This window comes from Gossypium arboreum, chromosome 7, assembly GCF_025698485.1.
Source record: "Gossypium arboreum isolate Shixiya-1 chromosome 7, ASM2569848v2, whole genome shotgun sequence".
NCBI lineage: Eukaryota > Viridiplantae > Streptophyta > Magnoliopsida > Malvales > Malvaceae > Gossypium > Gossypium arboreum.
The window spans coordinates 84481961-84504624 of NC_069076.1; the positions used below are offsets into that span (position 1 = coordinate 84481961).

At 31.9% G+C, this 22664-nt stretch overlaps 1 protein-coding gene across 1 annotated transcript; it reads right to left on the reverse strand.

Annotated features, from left to right (window-relative positions):
* Positions 1-1959: 1959 nt before the first annotated feature.
* LOC108468082 (mitochondrial fission protein ELM1) lies at positions 1960-5760 on the reverse strand. Its single transcript, XM_017768946.2, has 10 exons — positions 5407-5760; positions 4987-5210; positions 4596-4692; positions 3955-4104; positions 3708-3834; positions 3138-3250; positions 2983-3046; positions 2812-2905; positions 2599-2707; positions 1960-2367 (listed from the first exon to the last, which is right to left on the reverse strand). The coding sequence occupies exons 1-10, from the start codon at positions 5587-5589 to the stop codon at positions 2266-2268; spliced, it is 1263 nt and encodes a 420-aa protein (XP_017624435.1). The 5' UTR covers positions 5590-5760; the 3' UTR covers positions 1960-2265.
* Positions 5761-22664: the final 16904 nt, after the last annotated feature.

A 22664-nucleotide genomic window follows, 5' to 3' on the forward strand; every position in this document is an offset into this window, starting at 1 on the left:
TTTTTTTTATCTTGCACTGTTTTTATTAAAATATAATATATTTATTAAGATGTGATTATCACCATTTTTATTAAATTATTATTATTTTAAAATGAATAATTTTATTTTTATCAGTAATTTTTTAAATGCTACTTGATTAGATATTATTTATAAATCTAAAGATAAAATTTTAATTGATATATAATTATAATACTAATTAAGATGGTTAGAGTTTTATTTTATCCATATGCTATTTTATCTTAAAAATATAATTGACTTGTAATATAAAAAAGTTGTCTTATGGTTTAATTATTAATTATTGTTAGTTTAATTAAAATGCTATAAAATTTCTTTTGTATCCATGTTTGTTTGATTGTTGAATGAATTTGTTTAATTATTAATTATATTCCTAATTCAATTAACAAGTTGTCTTATGAATTTAATTAGTCAATCAGTAATTAAGTAGTATAAGATTTCTTTCATATTCATGTGAATTTCTTTTATTATTTTAATTTTATACTAAAATATCAATTTAATAAGATAATCATATTTTGTAAATACCAATTTAGTTAGTTTGATTATTATAATTTAATCTAAATTAATAATAAATGAAAATAAAATATATTTTTCAAATGAACAATTCTCATAAAAACAGCACTGAAGCAAAGGCAAAAGAAAAGGGCAATGAAAGCAGTGAGTTTGGTATCTACAAAACTCCATCCTGGAAAACAAAATTCATCCAAAAATAAACCTTATTTTAGATAAAGGTACAATAATAAAACGTGGGATGGCAAATTTGTTTTCCCAATTTTCTTTGCCCTTTTTTTTATGCTATATCTTATTTATAAATTTAAATTTATAGATAATTCTTTTTCTATTGTTGTATATTATATTATAATTATTTTTAAATATTAATTTGATAATATTATGAAAAATAAAGGATATTCTCTTCGATTCAAAAGTTTTTCCAAACTTATGTTATATTATTATAGGTAAACTATAACTCACAATAAATATATTATAAGTTATATATTAATAAGTAAATATATGATGTTTTAATAAATTTATAAACTCATAATATAATAATTCATCAAAAGTGGTTATTAAAATTATTGAAAGTTCAAAATACTATTTTAAATAATATAATAATTAATAATAAACATGTTGGTAAAATGGTACTTAAAAGTGTTTTGACTTATATTCAGCAACAATTAAAACTCTTAAAAGACATCCGTTTAGTATAAATTCAAACCGTATTACCTCATCCTTATCTTGTTAGATACCCATTTAACACATATTCAAATTGTGTCCATCCCTACCCCAAATAGTGTATAAAAAATTGTTTAAAAGTGAAATCCTGTTTTAATCAAAGTTACATTTCTTTTACATATAAAATGATATAAAAATAATAATAAAAGTAATGGGCAAATATTCAAATTGAAATGTAAGATTAAGAAAGAAAGACACACCAATAAGATTACCTTTATATACTTGAAAATAAGAAATTACCAATCTTGAAAATGTTTAAAATCCAAAAATATATATATATATATTCCAAAAATGAAATTTTACATTTATCATAAAAATGTAAAATTACGCGAATCAATTTGGAATAACTATTGAAATGCTCAATTAAACTAAATCGCTAACAACGTTCACGCTTAATACGATAATTAAATTGAAATTGAATTTTTTCTAGTAGCTTGTAATGTAATATATCTGGATGATACCCCTATAATCTTTACCATAAGCAAAATCAGCATGAAGTTCAAACAATCCCAGAGCCGTGAACAAATGCACTACGTTTATGAAAACAAATAATGCTAAGATTTTCCCAGGAAAGAACACAATGTTGTGATGAAGTAGATCTATGGAATGCCTCATGCTTAACCCATGTAAAAACAACACTCTTCCACTTGCAAATTAAAAATTGAAAATGACAGTAGGAAAAATACACATTTATAGCACCACAAAGGGATGTTGTTGGCATGACATGTTATCAAATTTCATTTCATCAGATCTGTTTTTCAGGTGTGTAAATCAAACTCTTCCAAAAATAAAAGAAATTTATGCTTGTCCCTCCTCTTCATGCTTTACAAGCCGCTCTAAATAGCTAAGGCCTTTGTTCTACATGTAACAGTATTTTGAAAATCCCTGAATGGGGAAGAATGAATTTGAAGGTGGTATTTTTATATGCTATTCAACAAACCCAAATCTTAAGGCTTCAAGTTTCAAAAATAAGGAAATCAATAGTGTGCTTACAACAACAACTATCGACACCTTCATTTATGGCCGAACCCTCCATCCACGCTCAGCAAGTGCTTCACGCACCTGACTTGCTGCTTCTGCCGTGTCGCTGAGGGGAGGATAGCTCCAGCTTTCTGCAATCTAAAAGACAACCAGGGAATTAATTCATATAATTAATACCGGAAGAGCTTCCGTTACTCAATATAATCCAGTTATAAAGGTCGAAAGAGCAGAAAATTGGTTAGGAACTAGGTTCAGCCCAATCTCGTGGTTAGCTGTAAATGTAACTTCATCCAGTCTTGTGAAACTGTGTCTAACGGTAAAGGGATGGAATAAAAGTAAATGAAAGGATGCCATTGAATATTTACTTACATCTTCAGAACCTCTAAATGGCCGAACCACACCTCGTTCCCTTAAAGATTTATGGAAGTCCGATAGTTTCCATTTACAACGCTCAGGCCCCATAACATAGACAGGTTTCCTGCATGGAACCAAAAGTGGATTCTAACTCCGAATTTCACACAATAAAATAAATAATCCAGAGGGTTCAACATGTTCAACAATATCAGTAAAGAATGATCGTACCCAGTACTGCAAGCCTCGCTTATCAGACTAACCGAGTCTGCTGTGACGACAAAAGCATCTGCCCAAGCTAAATGCCCCATATGTGGATTTGGTTCTGAAGATAGATATATAAATCTCATTAAATACAATCTATACTTCACCTGCAAACTAAATTTAATCAACTGAATATACCTTGACCGCCCCAGATGTAAACTTTTGGATTATCAGCAAATTCTTTCACAATAATCTTTGATACCTGTCAGCCAAGTTGATGGTAAAAACTACATAATCTTAGTCATCATAGAAGAAAAGAAAGAAATTATGAGTGAATTGTCATTTATTAAAACCTTTTCAGGCGTCCTACTGGAGAAGGATATTCGGACAGTGCCACAGCTTGAAAGGATATTGAGAAGATAAGCAGTTAGCTGCTTTGCAAGATCTGCACCATATCGACAGTGGCCTGCAGAGAAAACCAGAAAGCAGATGAACATACAAATAAAACATTAAAGCATAGGGTTAAAAGAAATAGCAGAGGGAAAAAACAAAAAAGAATCTTCATTTGAGTATCTAATTACACCAAAATCCAGGTATTTATTGGAGATTAAGAGAAAAATTGACCATGCTCCAAGTCATTCTTATTTCCTTTTCAAGGAAAAATAAAATAACCAAAAACTACAACCTAAGCGAAGTTCATGAAGAATTACCACCATGTAAAATGTTCAGCATCATGAAATTTTATATATAAAGCAAAAAAAAGGAGGATGAAGAGACCAAGTTTGAATATTATTTGCAAAGTGGCAACCATAAAGACTATGATCAGACAAATCAAATGTACAAATCCATAAGAGAAAAAAGCAAGCTCCAAATATGGTGGGGCAGGCTGTAAAAACAAGTCTCAAAGCAAGATGAAAAGTTACTTGTAGGCCAGCCAATGTTAACCACTAGTAAGGGCTTTGGCAGAGGTGCAAACTCATCATGCCATGCAGCAGCTGTGCTGCGAAGTGTAGCTGAATCAATTTGATGTAGAGCTCCCAAAGTGAGTATCTGATGTAAAAAGTTGACAACAAACCTATCTTCAGCAGTAGATAGAAACTAAAAGTTTAACCAAAAGCTAGAGTTCCTACAAGTACGCAAATAGTAGTAATATAGATTGACAATACATACCACATGCCTATCAGGAGGTTCACGCGGAGTAATCCACCTGTGAAGAAACTGAGGAACCTGTTCTTGAGCTTGAGGAGTTAATGGATAGAAGTCATGACGAGGGGTGATCACCAAATCAAACCTATTCAACTGTGACCTAGGATGTTGTATCTGCAACGTAAGGAAATTGCAAAAACTGATATTTAGATATAGAACAACCAAATAATGCTATCATAATCTGGAAACATGCCAAACAAGTTAAATAACAATATGCAACAAAAAATCCAATTTATGTTAAGATATAAGATCAAAAGCAACTAAGGATGGCATAAGAACAAGGAGAGAGTAAGATAGACTGTAGATACCACATAGATGCAAGATTGAGAGAGAGAACTTTGCAAATAAACACTTAAGCGGCTTTCTAGAGCATGATTCTTTTCAGTAATGCAAATTTCAATCTTCATTATTTCTAGTAAACTCATTCTAAGTTCATCATAAAGCCTAGGAATGTATGAATTGAGACATGACACATTGATTATATCACCATAATGGAGCAGGAGGTAACTTTTTCCTCTTTTTCCAGCATACTCGTAAATAGAAAATAAAGGTGACCCATGCTAGGAAGGATAAAAGTAGAAACCAAATTAAGGCCCATTACAAACCTGAATGACAAAAACATTCTCCGAGGCCAAACGTCTTATAGAACTTGCAACTGAAATGGTGTCTCTTCCTGATGCAACAACTAGCAAAGGACCATCCCTAGAAAAAAAACCCATCAAACCATCAGTAAGTACCAGACGAAATAATCAGCATGCAACAAAAGATACCAAATTTTATACTGTAATCAGTCAAATATGGATTCAAATTATCAAGAAAAGTAATAAAAAACCAGCATTTACAATCATTCAAGTGTGAACCAGGTTTCATGAAATTCCTCCAAATCCTAAGAAAGTATACTGAACCTTTCTGCAACCCGACGGTGACTATGCTATATAAACATGCTATCTAGGCTTAACAACTATAAGCATATTCGATAACCAGATGTTGAAGTACTTTTCAAAAGTCTGGCGAGCCATGGTTACGATCTGCTTGACATCAGCTTCTAAAACAGAAGCCAAGCCAACACTTCCACCACCATGTTCTAGAGGTAAAGGCACATAATTCCTCCCTCGGGAATAAATTTGAATGAGCTGGATGAGATAATCCAATTTTTGGTGAAGACTAACTGGAAGCCAAAGAAGCCACTCGTTTATCCCTCCTCTTGGCCTCGTAACTCGCTGCGTATCAGTACAACGGATAATCAATTAATAAAATAGTAATAATTTAGAGATCAATAGTAACTAAGAACCTTTTTTTTTTACCCAGCAATCGTTTTGTCAAATTTATAGTAACTAAGAAGAATAGAGTAACCCTAGAAATCAATAGAGCAAAGCTATAAAGATTCAGATAAGGGGTGAAATGAAATGGAGTTACATAAAGAACATGCTTGTCGTATAAGCCGAGAGCTCGGACCAACCCGATACTCTGGTTCTCGGATCCAGGGTAGCCGTTGCCGATGATGACGGCGCGTCTGATAACGCTGTAGGCGCCGCCTTCGAAGATCTCCGGCACTCCTATGGTGGGGCTGGGAGGTTCCGGAAGGCGTATTGGTCTCATTAGAAATTGGAGTAAAAAATTGTAATAATGAATTATAATAAGAAATATACTAAATAGAAATTGAGTAATTGAGGAAGAAGAAGAAAAGAGAAAGTCGAAGATGGCTTTGTTGCTGGCTGAGGCAGGCAACTGGCAACTACAAGTCGCCAGGTAGTTTCCTTTCCTTTCTTTTACTTCAATTTGTTTTTAATTTTCTTTTAAATAAAATTTATTTTAAACTCCTCTAACTATTAACTTTTCAATTTAATCACTCAAATTTACAAAATTAAATATTTTAATTGCAATTAATTCAATAACAAAAGTTTAACTTGAGTATTTTATTAACCTAACAAATTTTATGATATCAATGATCAAATTTGTTAAATTTTTAAATTTAAGACTAAATAAGTGATGATTACTCTTATAATTTATTCTTTTTCTTACAAAAGGACTCTTTGATAATTTTTTCAAATATATGATGTAACAAAATATTTAACACAAATTTACGAGGATGTCAATTGTTTAGCAACTATTTTAATAAATTAATTTGTATATTACATGTTATTTTATTCGTTTAATATTTAATTAATTTTTAAATTTAATTTTTTAATTATATTAATTAATATAAAATAATATTTTTATTTGAATTATTGAATATTGTTAGAATATATTAAGTACCAATTCAAATATTATAATAGAAAATTTTTAAATAATAATTAAAGTTTTTTAACATTTTCAATCTACAATATAATTTTACTTTAGATACATTAATGTAAAACAACATTATTCAAAATAATAATTAAGTTACCTAATTAACTCTGATATTAATTAAATAATAATTAATATACTTAGAATTCTATTTAAATAATAACTTTATTTTACATCAATAAAATTAACACCAACTTTTATTTAGTCAAAAATGTTAAGGTAAATTATAATTATATTTATTACAACTTTTTCCCTTGAGTTTTATTCTTTTGCCTTTCCATCACATTCTCAACCTCTCCGCCACTTTTCCAACTGCTCACATCATCCCACTGCCACTAGCATGTCTCTTCATAGTCTCAGTCATCCTCTAACACCTCTTCTATGTTCCTAAAGCATTCTATCAGGGTTTTTTTGTTAATATAGTTTTTAAAAAAAAATACTAAAATAGTATAAAAAAAAATTAATGACGGAAATGGTATGGACCAGGGTGGTGCCGCCTATGGCAATGGCATGACCACCCTGGGTCCCACTAATTTTGCCATTTTCTGTTAAAAAGAAAAAAAAATTAAAAACAAAAAAATAAAGCAAAAAAAAAAGCTGAGTGGCACTAGTGGTGGGCCTGCCACAAGCGGCGCCTGTGTGCCAGTGCCAGAGGCGACACTGATGGTGCCAGTGCTAGAGGCGGCACCGTGAAAAGACCCCTCATGCACGGGCATTTTGTATTTTTCTGTGTTTGAGACCATATATTATGGTCCCCTAACTCATTTTGGGAAGAAAGAAGGAGAAGAAGAAAAGAAAGAAGAGAAGAAGAAGAAGGAGAAGCAAGCGGCATTGGTGAGGGAAGAAAAAAGAAAAAGAAAAAGAGAAGGAAAAGAAGAGGGAGGGAAGGAAAAATAAAACAAAAAGAAGGAAAAAAAAGGGTAATTTTTTTTAAGTAAGTAATTTATTTATTTTAGGTGTTATTATTATTGTGGATTGATTTTGATTTAATTTATAAATTTATTTTTTGCAATGTGTTATTTGGTTAAAAGAGATATTAAGATATGTTTGTATTTATTTTATATTTTCATTCATTTCTAATTTATTTTAATTTTTATCAAGTAAAAAGCCTATGTATGTTATGTGTAAAGAACGTTTTATTACTATTATTTTATTTAATTTATTTGTTAAGTGTGTTTTAGGTTGATTATTTTTATTTTTTTATTTTTTATGTGATGGGGTTTTATACTATTTTACAAAAATAGTATAAAAATAAAATATTAAAAATATATCTTAATAAAAAATAAAATACGAAAAGAAATAAAATATGAAAAAATAATTTTTTGGGGAAAGTGGTGCTGGTGGGTTTTTAAAATAATATAAAAATAAAATATAAAAATAGTTTATTTTAAAAATAAAATCCAAAAATTTAAATAATACAAACAAAGGGACAAATTAGGGTTATTTACTAAATTAATATAAAAACACTAAAATAATACATTTGAAACATTATGTACTAAAATAATATAAAAAATAAAATACGAAAATAGTATATTTTAAAAATAAATCCGAAAATATTAAAAATACAAATAAATGGCCAAAATCAGGGTTATTTATTAAATTAATATAAAAAACACTAAAATAATACATTTGAAACATTATGTACGAAAAAATATAAAAAATAAAATACGAAAATAATATATTTTAAAAATAAAATCTGAAAATATTAAAATACAAACAAAGGGCCAAAATCAGGGTTATTTACTAAATTAATATAAAAACACTAAAATAATAATTTAAAATATTATGTACTAAAATAATATAAAAAATAAAATACGAAAATAGTATATTTTTAAAAATAAAATCCAAAAATTTTAAAATACAAACAAATGGCCAAAATTAGGGTATTTACTAAATTAATATAAAACACTAAAATAATACATTTGAAATATTATGTACTAAAATAATATAAAAAATAAAATACGAAAATAGTATATTTTTAAAAATAAAATCCGAAAATTTTAAAAATACAAACAAAGGGCCAAAATCAGGGTTATTTTCTAAATTAATATAAAAACACTAAAAAATACATTTGAAACATTATGTACTAAAATAATATAAAAAATAAAATACTGAAAATAATATATTTTTAAAAATAAAATTTTGAATTTTAAAATACAAACAAAAGGACAAATTTAAGGTTATTTACTAAATTAATATAAAAAAACACTAAAATAATACATTTAAAACATTATGTACTAAAATAATATAAAAAAATAAAATACGAAAATAATATATTTTTAAAAATAAAATTTGGGAATTTTAAAAATACAAACAAAAAGAAAAATTTAGGGTTATTTACTAAATTAATATAAAAAACACTAAAATAATATATTTAAAACATTATGTACTAAAATAATGTAAAAAATAAAATAAAAAATAGTATATTTTTAAAAATAAAATCCGAAAATTTTAACAATACAAACAAATGGCCAAAATCAGGATTATTTACTAGATTAATATAAAAAACACTAAAATAATACATTTAAAACATTATGTACTAAAATAATATAAAAAATAAAATACGAAAATAGTATATTTTAAAAATACAAACAAAAGGACAAAATTAGGGTTATTTACTAAATTAATATAAAAAAACACTAAAATAATACATTTGAAACATTATATACTAAAATAATATAAAAATAATATATGAAAATAATATATTTTAAAAATAAGATCCAAAATTTTAAAAATTTTAAAATTTTAAAAATATGAAAATTTTTATTTCCCAATGAATTTAATTAATTACATATTATAATATATTTTAAAATAATATAGAACAACTTATCATGTGTTTTTAATTATTATTGCATCACTGAAATTATTATTAAATAAAAATAAATTAAATTAAAATAATTGAACTACATGCGGGTGTATTAAATATATTATATTTTAAACCAAAATATTTTACTTATTAAATATTTTAAATTATAATAAAAATATTTGTATTTGAGTTGGATATATTTATTTTTTAATGTAGTATAGCAAAAATATGTTGTCAAAAAGCTATTTGCTATTTTTTGTAATTAAAAGCAATATATAAAATTTAGTTATTCTAATAAATATTTAAAATCCATCAAACATTAAAATTAATAACCGAAATTTATTTTGAAATTGCAGGCATCGCAATGGCTTCATTGATCAATAAGGATCTTGCTTACATATGTGACACAGTTAATAATATGGTAAAATATTGTTATTTGTTAATCACGGGTTCTATTAAAAAAAGATCTACATAATGTAAGCAAATAAATTATGTTATTATAACTATTTTCTGTAATTTAACACTGTCAGGACTCGTACCGGTATTAAGAGGCCAGGTGAATGGCTTAGGATATTCTCCGGATGCACGACTGATGCCCTACTTAGAGCTAGCTGGATTCGAGTTAGCAGCATTGACCCGGACGTTCGATTTGCGGTACGATTTAATATCCGCATTGGTTAAGCGTTGGCGCCCGGAGACCCACACTTTTCATTTGCCGTGTGGGGAGTGCACTGTCACTCTGGAGGATGTTGCATTGCAGTTTGGGCTCCCAATCGACAGGAATACCGTCATGGGTGTAAGTATGATAGCTGAGTCGGCTGCACTTTGTTATAGCCTACTAAGAGCCTCGCCTGGCGATGGTGAGTCCAATTTTTCGGAGTTGAAATTTACATGGCTGAAAGCAAATTTTGAGCATTTATCAGTTAATGCCATTGAAGAAGAGTTGATGTGCGCAGCTTGAGCGTACATTATGCACATTATAGGGGGTGTACTGATGCCCAATTCGAAAAACAACAAGGTTCATCTTCAATATTTACCTCTATTAGCTGATTTGTGTAATGTTCATTCGTATAGTTGGGGTTCCACAGTTCTAGCTATGTTGTATCATAAGCTTTGTCGGACGACAAAGCCTAACGCCGTAGACATAGGCGGATGCCTTGTATTGTTGCAGTCATGGGCTTTTTATCGGATGTCATTCTTGGCATCGGTTAGTCACCAACCATACGTATTTCCACTAGTTAACAGGTGATAAAATTTAACTTGTTATTAATTGACAATTTCTTTATAATGATACTATTCTAACGATACTATATTTACTTGAAAATTGTTTTCCTACATGGAGTATTTATCCAGGTATCGGGAGGTCGTACACTGTCCCGATATATCGTTTGATGATTGAACAACATGCAGGGGAAGGGGTAAACTATTCAAATATTCGTGACATGTAATTACTTTGTATATCTTACGCGAACCGTGTTCAATTTTAGCCATGGTATTAATCGTGCAGTTTATATGGATGCCATATCGTAGACCAGAAATTGCAGCTATTATACCTTCGTCTGCCTACGTTCATTCTCAATCGTAGTGCACTAACGCACCAATTATCAGTTTCAATGTAGTCGAGTGGTACCACGGGGATCAAGTACTACGACAGTTTGGTTGCATCCAGTATATCTCGGATCCGCCAATAGAGGTGGGGAAGGTTCACAGCATCAACAAGAGAGGGAAACATGGAATGCATTGGGGGGTTGTGCACCGAAAATTTGTTGCGGTGTGGGATAATCGGATAGGTCGAAGACCTCAGATGGATATGTCTTCCGATTCGCAACCATCGTTAGAGTACATACAATGGTACTCTAGTATGGGGAAGCCTATACATGGTAGACAATCGACTATAGTCCCCTTGCACGTGCAACGACATGAGGCATAGCAGCTAGTGGCTGATATAGAGCCCGATCCACAGTCAGATCCCGAGTCCGAGTCCGAGCGATCTTATTCACATTCGGCTGATACTTCTTATAATCCAGATTTGTCGGCTCATGACTATTTCTTGGGCTTATCAGGGGGCAGATACCATTACGGGTTTGATATCTTTGGGTCGTATCCACCGTAGTACAGCACTTCTCCCAGCCCATATCCACCGCAGTATAGCACACCCCCGGCCCGTATCCACCGCAGTACTCCACTCCCCTTGGGTTGTATCCACCGTAGCATGGCACTACTCCCGGCTCAAGTTTATCGATGCCATTCGAGCCATGTGATTTTTCTTCCATGTATCAGACACACTCACCCGCAACTGAAGAGGAAGTTGGTGGTCACAATTACCCACAACGTGAACGTCGACCTCCGTAGAAATATACCCCGAGAACTATACCATCGAACCATCAATTTTAGGGGTTTGTTGGGTTTTGATATTAAAAAGTTTGTACTTTTTAGTATATATTTAATTAGATTAATTACAACTTTGAAAAGTGGAACAAAATTTGACCATAACGTAAATTAGATTAATTTGGACATTTTGAACATTTAAACACTAAAACTTGTAACAAACTTAGTCTTGTAATATAAATTAAATACATTACAACATTAATCTAATTGGAACAAACTTTGCAATATAATTTCTTTATATAAATTAAATACATTACAACATAAGCTCAATTCTTACTCGATCGTGAAGATTGGCCAACATGATAGTTTCGCTGCGGGCATTTACTCCGATTATGACCAGGTAACCTGCATAATCCACAACGCGACCGCTCGGATTTCTCCCTAATGTCCATTTCATTACGGATTCTAGATGATTGCGGACGACCTTTCGGATTCCTGCATAACCCTTTGTCTGGGACAAGCTTGAAAGTCATCGGAGGCACCTCCCACGTAGACAGGTCAGGCAAGACGGGGAACTCATTTTCCCCCACACGTAACGTGCGCTCGAGTGTGTACACATTATCGATAAATTGTTCAACATTAAAGTTCACTTTAGCACACGCTGCCACGACATGCGCACATGGATAATGATGTAATGACCCAAAATTCACGGACATCAGAAAAGTACATTATCGAGCCTCTGTCTTAGTAAATCAAGTTCGTAAATAATTATTAGGAATAATTGTGAGTCTAGTAATGTGCTTAATTAGGCTTTAATTAAGTGAAATTAGCTCAATTTAGAGAAAATAGTAAAAGGACTAAATTGAATAAAGGGTAAAATTGAATTATAGATTAAAATAAAATAAAAGGACCAAAATGACAAATATACCATTTACTATAGAATGAGGCGGCATAAGTGTAAGATTTTTCTTACTTTATTAAATTATTAAATTATATAATTATTATTTTATTTAAATTATAATATGAATTATGGATAAATAAATAAATAAATCTAGTTGTGTGACAAGTGTAGGGTGATGAAGTATACAAGTGTATTGAAATAATAATTAAATAGGTACACTTGTAATATATTTAGTTATTTACTTAAATTTTAAGTAAAAGATATTATTATTATTATTATTATTATTATTATTATTAAGCTATAAATTATATTAATTATTATTATATTATGAAATAAGTTAAAAGAGATAAGTGCAAGGTAAAAATAAAAGACAAGTGTATTAATTTAAATAAGTACGTTTGTATTATTTATGTATAATTAGTGAAAAGATATTTTATATTTATCATTAATTAGTAAAAGATATTTATTAGATGTTTATTATTATTAAAATTATTAATTATATTATATTATGAAATAGATTAGATCAAGACAAATGTAGGATGGATATGAGATACAATTGTAATATATACATTTGCTATTAAATAGATATTTTATATTTATTAATTAATTAAATAGAAAACAAATTAAAATAAAGTAAATAGATATGAAATAAAGAAAGGAAATAAAGAAGAGAAAGAACAGAGGCCGTTTGAACAGGGGAAGAAAGAATAGGAAAGAAAAATAAAAAGAGAAAACTAAAGATTTGAAGCTGGAAGTTTAATTGGTAAGTTAAATTAAGTCCTTTTCTCTTAATTTTGATGTTAAACAAGGTTTTGATAAAATTAATTTGATAGTTTGAAAGTTTGTAAGCTTTTAAACAAAGTTCATGTTGAAGAAAAAGATGAATTAGGGATTGAATTGAATAAATTTTAAGTTAGAATTAGTAAAAGGATTAAATTGTAAAGTAAGCTATAAGGTTTGTATTAGAGGATTAAATTAAAAGAAATTTTAAATTAAGGTTATATTATGAATACTTGATAGTTAGGATGAATATGGAAGAAAAATGAATAGAATTGAAGTATGAAATAAATGAAACAAATAAAAGAGTCAATTAGGATTAAATTTAAAATTAGATATAAATTGAGTAGAAATTTAATTAATTATTTAAATTAATGCTGTAATTAATAATGTAAAATGTTATTATTATTTTCATTTTCATAGCTAACAAGGAAAACGAGGCATCGGCATCCAAAGGAAAAGAAAAGATCGTTAAGGAGTAAACTCGTATTCCGAGATTGTAGTACTATAACTCAAACTATTTATTAAATGTATATTGAATTTATAGTTATGGAATAATTAAGATAAGGTAAGTATTATATTTGAAATTAAATATGAGTATGTGTGAAAATTAATTTGTATATGAATTAAGATAATAGATGTTTGAATTGATTGAGTATTGAAAATTTTTGTGGAAATGAAATTGAAATTGGAAAAGTAAAATAATACCCTATTAACTTGTCGGACTAGATTTGATACAAATGGCATGCCATTGGATTTGTGATGTGATAAGGAGATTTGTAGTTTAGCCGAGAAGATGTTTCTGCTATTATATACTTCGGTTTATCTAAAGAGGCATTTAATGCATTATTGGTTGTTATGGAGGATTTATAATATTTCGGGTGTGTTTGGGCTGGATATTCTGGTGTGTTTGGGTGGAATCCACGTATCTGTCGGAGTTCGAGCCTTGTTAATAGGGTAAATAATTGAAATGAAATTTTGAAAATAAAATTAATTGTTTTGGCACTATTGAAAAGTATGAGAAAGAATGTATGAGTTAAATTATGAATTGAGTTAGTATGTGAAAAATGAAATATGAATTTAAGAGTTATGAAGTAATATAATTATATATAATTAGTTTAAATGATTATAAAGTTTATGGTTGATGTTTGTAATTTATTAATGTTAAATAGTTTTGATTTATAGTAATACCACTAAGTATGAAATACTTAGTGTACGGTTGTTTCCGTGCGCAGGTCATTAGAGTTTTGGATCCGGTCCAGCATCCAAAACAAACCCGACTCCAACAAGAAAATTTTGGTGATGTATTTCTTCCTTTTGTTAAGTGGCACGTACTAGGTAGTTGAATATGAATTATGTATATACATTTAAGTTAAATGATTTTGGTTGTATATAAATGATTATAATGTTTTGGATTATGAATATGATATAAAGTTATGAAATGGTAAATTTGGTATTAAATAATTGAAATAAAATAAAAGTTATTAATTATACATATATACTAACATGTTATATTGTTTAAACTAAGGTATTAAATTATTATTTTGATAAAATTGGATGTATTTGAGTATACCTAATCATTGGTTGGAGTATTGATATTGGATTGTTTTGGGTTTGAAGTTTGCAGGGGGTTTTATGTAAAAATAAGCAGAAATGCTGTCGAAATTTTTATTAAAAAAATTACGAAAAAATTTCCGGAGAATTCGAACAAGTTCCGTTTCACTTTTAATTTACGTTTTGGCTTCGAGCGTCTATTATTGGGACTTAACTATTAAATTATACTATGAATGTTATTTTATCTGTGAATTATTTTGTAAGTTGTCTGATATGTCTGGTAATGCCTCGTAACCCTATTTCAGAGACGGTTTGGGGTTAAAAGGTGTTACAAATGAAGTGTTTGGAACCTCTTGCAATCACACTGTCTGTTCTGAAGATCAACTCCATAGGACTTAGGTGGTATGCCGGGTCGACAACCAATGCTCTCGTAACATGAAACGTTTCAAGGCGTCGTGAATATATTTCTACATTCATTGACCTCGCCATCTGACGATTTGCAACCATTGCATCCCTGACATCTTCGACAAACACATGTCCCGCCTCCATCTGGTTGACTTGTTGTTGACCCATTCTTGGCATTAAGGTAGCCAACCTGTAGAATGTAGCCGAGAAGACAGATGAAATTGGAAGATGTTGTGTTTTCAACAACACAGCGTTGACCCCCTCCACTAAGCTTGTGGTCATCTGACCATAACGAAAGCCTTCGTCAAAACTTTGAGCCCATTGCCACGACGCCATACTACCCAACCATTGTCGGAAAGATGTATTTGTTTGACCCTCAATGTCACTCTCAAGTTGAGCCATTCTTTGACGAAAAATGTGTGGCTTTAGCTCGTGCGTTGTATATGTATTAGGAAAAGATAGGTTACAGTACTGTCCTAAAACATTAAAACTTATATTTAGAAGATAAGATAATCATTTACCTATTTTCACAACTTGTCTCTTCCATTCTGCATTCTTATAATCTCGATGGGAGTTAGCCGCGATATGTCAGATGCAGTAAACGGATCTCCATGGTACACCGAAACGCCTAATGGCAGCAATTAATCCTTTTCCTCTATCGGAGATGATGCAAATATTATCATTGCTAATAACATATGTAACGCCCCAATTTTCGGGAATCCTGTGAATGTTGGCATAGGTTTAATTATGTTAGTGGGCCTCTAGAAGGCCCAAGCTTAAGATAGAACCCGGTAATTTTAGTTAATTTTTGTTCCATAAGAAAAAGGGAGTGAAATTATGAAATAGGACCTATGTGAAAATGTTTGAAAATGCTATAGGCTAAATTGAAGTGGCCAAATAAATAGGACTGCAAAATAGGAGGATTTGCATGACAAACCTCCCATTTTACATGAAGTGGCCAACCATCATGTTGTTGTAGACAAAATGTACACTTGATATCCATAATTTATGGTACAAATTGATACAAATTGATAATAGGTTAGGTAAATGTTCCATGATAATGGGTTAGGTAAATGTTTCATGATAATAGGTTAGGTAAATGTTCCATGATAATGGGTTAGGTAAATGTTTCATGATAATGGGTTAGGTAAATGTTTCATGATAAGAATATCATGTCTTTTGTATTAAAGAATTAAATGGATGAAATATGAAGTTTTATTAAAAGAAAAAGGGGTGAAAAGAACAAAGTTTTGTCCATCTTTGTTCATCATAGCTGAAAGTTAGAAAAGAAAAAGGAGAGGAGAAAGCTCTTAAGTATTCGGTCATTAGAAGGAGGAAAATTGAAGGTAAGTTCTTGGTACCTTGCTTCTATTTTGAGGTTCATGAGTTCTTCTTGATTCTACCTTAACTTTTGAAGTATATTTTGATTTTTAGTTGTGTTGTGAGCATTTAGTCATGAATTAAAATGAAGGAAATGGTTGTTGTTTCATGTTCTTTTGATGAAAAATGGAAGATATGTGAAGTTGAGCCAAACAAATGAGCATGCATGTGCCTTAGATGCTAAAGGGAAAAATCGGCTAACATGTTGTACTTTAAAATGATGAAATGGAGATTATGCTTAAGTAAAAATCATAGATATGTGATGATTGATTGGTGATATACATGTTTAAATAACATGCATGCAAGATAGGTGTATGAAAGAGTGATTTGGTAATAAATCTGCTTGGGACAGCAGCAGTAATGTGACTTTGGAAAATCACCATAAATTATGGGAGATGAATTAGAAGCTGAATAAATTATGTAATTAAAGCTTATTGAGTCTAGTTTCTAATGAAATAAACAAGAACATATTTTGAATTCTGTACAATGAGAAATTTGATTCGTAATGAAGAATGGTCAGATTAGTCAAACAGTGAAACATGGGAAACTTTGAGAAAAATCTGGTATTGATTGGCTAAATCAAAAATTCTGAAAATTTTATGGATAAAAGATATATGAGTCTATTTTCAGGGAAAATTAACGGCACTTGATTTGGAGTTTCGTAGCTCCAGTTATAAATGATTTAGTGACTGTTGCTCAGGAAGACAGCTTGCAGTGAAATTATGATTATGTGGTAAACATTGACAAAAATTTGTTAATGAGTTGCTTATTGATTTCTTATAAGCTTACTATGATCTGTAGGTGTGGTTGGTCGAATATTGTAAGGGATTAATACGTAGTTCGTATTTGAATAGTTAGATTAACGTGTTAGTAATCCAATTGTAGGCGGTTCGGTGTGTGGATCTCGTCAAGATATCGTCATAAAAGTGTGTGTAACTAACACCCTCTTTCTTAGTCTAGATCGGCAAAAGCGAAATGCCAAAACCGGTATTTTCTAGATTTGCGAGTGTGCGAATGCTCGTGAGGTAAATCGATTAATGTTTTTGTAAGCTGCAATGTTTGGACTGCAAAGTGCATGATTTACGTGCCTCGATATTTTTGGGCTTAATGGGCCAAAATTGGAATGATAGGCCAACGGCCCAATTCGGTAAGAACCCTCGATGCGTGATTCATTAGTACGTGAAAAGTAGGAATATGCATGAAAAACCCTAAAATAGATAAATTATGAAATACCTTTAAAAGTGAAAAATTTACGCTTTACCCCTAGTAGATAAATTACCAAATACCCCAGGATTAAATTGACCTAAATGCATGTTTGATCGTGTTATTTATGCATGTCATGTTGTTATTATCTGATGCATGGGATTGGGATATTGACGAGGAAGTACTGAAAGTGGCTTGTCCACATCTTGGAGGCTTTGCCTCAATTTATCGATAATGAGCAAAAAGGTCAAGCAATCGTGGAGTGTTAAATGGGTGGGTTGAGCTATTCCCCACATGGAGTGTATGGCTGGTACGGGTGGAGTGTAGTGGTTGGTGGGTTGAGTAGTCTCCCAAATGGGCTTGCATATGTTACTTGATGTTGCATGTATTTTGAAATGGGCCTATGGGCCATCATCATTATCTGAATAAGGGCTAAGGCCCGGTTATTGTAATCTGAAAAGGCTCGCCCAGACCACTATTACTGAATGGGCTTAGGCCTAATAGGCTTGAGCTGACTTGGACTTTGAATGGGTTTTCCTTACACGAGTTTCCCAAACTCACCCTTTTATTTTCATCCACGCAGAAATCCCCAACCATAGTGGGCTTGGAGTCGTGAGGGAATTGGAGTGGCCACCTGCTCGAAAGTTTGATTTTCTTCCGTGAACTGGACATCCTTTTAATTACGTTTGAGGTTTTGGGCTTTTAAATGTAATAAGGCCGCTTATTTATTTTTGGTGGTTTTAATATGTATTACTAAGATAGGTAATACTTATTTTAACTGTTGAAATTGGATAGCTTTAGGCGCGTTTTCAAAAACAACAGTTGATTTCAAAATAACACGACAACAAGCAAAGCTTCCGCAATGAAAGTATTTTCCAAAATTAATCACTTTTCCTAAAATGATTTAATCAAACCGGTTTCTAGAAATATCCATGACGTTAAGGTGTGGCAATGGCGGTATGCATGTCTAGGATTGGATCTGAAGGAGATTGGTACTTAGCAATCAGATGGACTCACCACCTCTTTTCGGTTTCCTACGGTGCATGACTTCCATTCACTTTAACCCTTAATGAATTAATATTTTGAACATCAAGTACGATTTTCTGGACTTAGAATGGAAATATATTTTTTTTTTTACTTTTTTTGATGTGGCATGCCGGATCCGACCATAACTTTTGGGCCGGGTTTGGGGTGTTACATTTAGTGGTATCAGAGCCTAGGTTGCAACAACTCGGCTGTGGAATGGGTTTACAAAAACAAAGATTTTCGAAAGCGAAAATTTTATAAAGAATGCGAAAAACTCGATTTTCAAAATTTAGATCTTTAGAAGGTGGCATTCCGAATCTCCGGCTCAAGTCTGTAAGTATTACTCTGAACTTTTCTGAATATTTTCCTGAATTATCTGTCTGTACTGAAACCCTACTAGGACACTCTAGATAGGATGATACTGAAAGCATAGGAAAATCTGATAAGAGACTGAAACTGTAGCTAGACTTCGATTCTGCGAAAACAAACTCTGAACTACTGTCTGATTCATAAAACATCTGTAATAAACACTGGAATATTGAATTGATGCATAAAAATTCATAATCAAGATAAATCGATATGAGTACGAGAGCTACTCGAGGAAGAGGCCGTGGTCGAGGCCGAGGTAGTACTCAAGCTGGATCTTCATCTTCTGAACACATACCCACTGGAGTAGCACGACCACCACCGACGGATGAGAATGGGCCGTATGATAGGGCCACCGAGGATGATGCCTGTCACGTGCAATGCTTGTGTTCGGAAAGGGTTGCTTTAACAAGTTCGAAGCAACGAAATTCAAGATCGATTTCTGAATGACTCCGGGCTAACAGAGCGGAGATTGTTAGGGGCGTGTCTGGTATAGCCCCGAATGTGGCGAAATATTGGTTGGAGGCCACAGAACGGTTTATGGACAACTTGGACTGCTCTGAGGAGATTGTGAGTGGGGTATCTGTACTAAGTCCTTTAGGTCACTCGGTTAGGGTAGACAAACTGTATAGGAATGTACCCTTAGAAACTCAAGGCAAGGTTTTTCCTGGAGATCTGATGGAGTTACTGTTCGGAAAGTTTGACCTCATTCTGGGAATGGATTGGCTTGTTAAGCATAAGGCGACTCTGGATTGTGCTTCTAAATGAATGGTGTTAAGAACTACAAAGGATGAGGAGGTTATGGTGATAGGTGAGAGAAGGGATTATTTGTCCAATATGGTGTCGGCATTAAGAGCCGAAAAGTGGATTCGAAAAAGTTGTGAGGCCTAATTGTTATTTGTAAGTCAGTCGGAAGAGGAGGGACTGACAGTGGATAAGGTTAGGACCGTAAAGGAGTTCCAAGATGTTTTTCTAGAGGAGCTTCCAGGATTGCCTCCGAATCGAGAAGTTGAGTTTGGAATAGACTTGTTGCCTGGAATGGCGCCTGTGTCTATCGCACCGTATAGGATGGCACCGAAGGAATTAGTAGAGTTAAATGCTCAAATTCAAGAGTTGTTGGATAGGGCTTTATTTGGCCAAGCGTGTCTCAATGGGGAGCACCGGTGCTATTCGTGAAAAAGAAGGATGGTACGATGCGGATGTGCATTGATTATCGCTAGTTGAACAAACTGACGATTAAGAATAAGTATCCACTGCCAAGGATTGACGATCTATTCGACTAGCTTAGAGGAGCTTCTGTATTTTCCAAGATCGACCTTCGATCTGGATATCATCAGTTAAGGGTCAAGGAGGTAGATATCCAAAAGACGACATTCAAGACTCGGTATGGTCATTATGAGTTTCTGGTTATGCCATTTGGACTGACGAACGCTCTTGCAGCGTTTATGGATCTGATGAATTGCGTGTTCCAACCATTTTTGGATCAGTTCGTAGTCGTCTTTATTGACGATATCCTGGTATATTCTGAAACTGAAACGAAACATGATGAGCATCTCCGTATAGTGCTGTAAGTATTAAGGAGAAGGAACTCTTCGCAAGTTCAAAAGTGTGAATTTTGGTTGAGGAGGTAACCTTCTTAGGACATGTGGTCTCTGCCGAAGGGATTAAGGTGGATCCTCGAAAGATTGAAGCAATTTTGGAGTGGAAGCCACCTAGGACGGTGTCGAAAATTCGAAGCTTCCTAGGGTTGGCAGGATACTATAGAAGGTTTGTGGAAGGTTTTTCTGTGATGGCAGCACTTTTGACAAAACACATAAGGAAAGGAGTACCGTTTGTATGGACTAAGAAATAGCAGGAAGCTTTTGAGAAGTTGAAGAAAGTTCTGACTGAAGCACTTGTGTTAATTCGATTTGAGTCTGGGAATGATTTTATCGTGTATGATGGCGCATCACACGTGGGTTTGGACCGCGTGTTAATGCAAGAGGGTAAGGTGGTTGCATATGCATCACGATAGCTTAAGCCTCATGAGGGAAACTATTTGACTCATGATTTAGAGTGGCAGCAGTGATATTTGCACTTAAGATTTGGAGACATTACTTGTACGGAGAAAGGTGTATTATATACACTGACCATAAGAGTCTTAAGTATTTGTTGACTCAGAAGGAGCTGAACCTTAGGCAAAGGAGATGGATTGAGTTGCTTAAGGATTATGACTGCTCGATCGAGTATCACCCAAGCAAGGCTAATGTGGTAGCCGATGCTCTAAGTCGTAGAAGTCAGATCGATCTCGAGAGCAATGTTTGCTCGTCTGAGTCTATATGATGATGGAAGTCTGCTATTGAGTTGCAAGTGAGGCCAACTGGGTTGATCAGATTAAGGAAAAACAGTTGAAAGATGAGTCTTTGGTCGCTCGTTTTCAACAAGTTAAGGAAGGAAACTTCGAGTTTGGGAGCCGAAGAGACGATGCAACAACAATACCCTCATCTGTTTGATTAGGTAAATTTCGAGGACGAAATTTCTTTAAGGAGGGTAGAGTTGTAACGCCCAATTTTCGGGAATCTGTGAATGTTGGCATAGGTTTAATTATGTTAGTGGGCCTCTAGAAGGCCCAAGCTTAAGATAGAACCGGTAATTTTAGTTAATTTTTGCTATACATGTACATATATATATATAAAAACATTTAAATGAGATAATATATTAAAAGAATATGGTATAAAGAGTTTCAAAAATAATAATTTTATAAACAAAAATATGAATTTTAGAACAATAATTTAACCACTAAAATATTATATGTACAAATAGACACAAAAATATTTAAATGAGACATTATGTAATATGATAAAACCAACTTCAAAATAATTATATGAATAAAAAACAAAACAAAATTAATAAAATAGATAAAAATATTAAATGAATTTTAAAATAATAATTATTTCAAATAGAGAGCTTAATTAAAAGATTAGATGTGCAAAAGTATATACATATATAAATGTTTAAATAAAATTTTATACATAATATTAAAATAATATATTATAAACTTCAAAACAATGATTTTTTTAAACAAAGTAAAATTATTAAAGTAATTTCAATACAAAAAATATTAAATGAATATCCTTTAAACAATGAATTATATAAATGGAAAATTTAATAAAAATAAAGTCAAAATGAAAAGGAAATAAAATAAACTAACGGAATTGAAATTATAAGGGCTAAAACTTAAACATACAGCCAATAACCCTAGCCCATTCTTTTATACTTTAGCCAACCCCTAAATCCCCACTTCAAACCACCGATTCCCATCCCCCAAACAACAATCTGCACATTGAAGCTTAGAGGACGAAATTTTTAGCCTCAAGATCTCCTCTTGACTTCGATTTCAACAAAGTAGAAAAAGACCTACGGCGTATTTACGAGGTAAGCCCCTTTCCCCTTTCCCTTTTTTCTTTTTCTTGTTTTTCTTTCGAATACAAGAACCACAAATCCAGAAAAATGAAATCAAAGAAAATAAAGCATTTAGAGATCTTGAATCGGAAATCACCTTGTGTATTTCAGTATGAGTAGTGTGCGTAAGTTTTTATAGGTACATTAAATGGCTTTTATAGTCGGATTTGCGAGTAAAATCAAAAATAAAATTACATTTTA

Bases quoted from the DNA above. Each gene is read 5' to 3' on its own strand.
- LOC108468082 (XM_017768946.2), bottom strand. From the start codon at position 5,589: ATGAGACCAATACGCCTTCCGGAACCTCCCAGCCCCACCATAGGAGTG. The intron at 3,047-3,137 runs GTTTTAATAAAT...CTTGGCTGACAG, and splicing joins CCAGTAGGACGCCTGAAAAG to GTATCAAAGATTATTGTGAA. The intron at 2,368-2,598 runs GTAAGTAAATAT...GTTGTCTTTTAG, and splicing joins CATTTAGAGGTTCTGAAGAT to ATTGCAGAAAGCTGGAGCTA.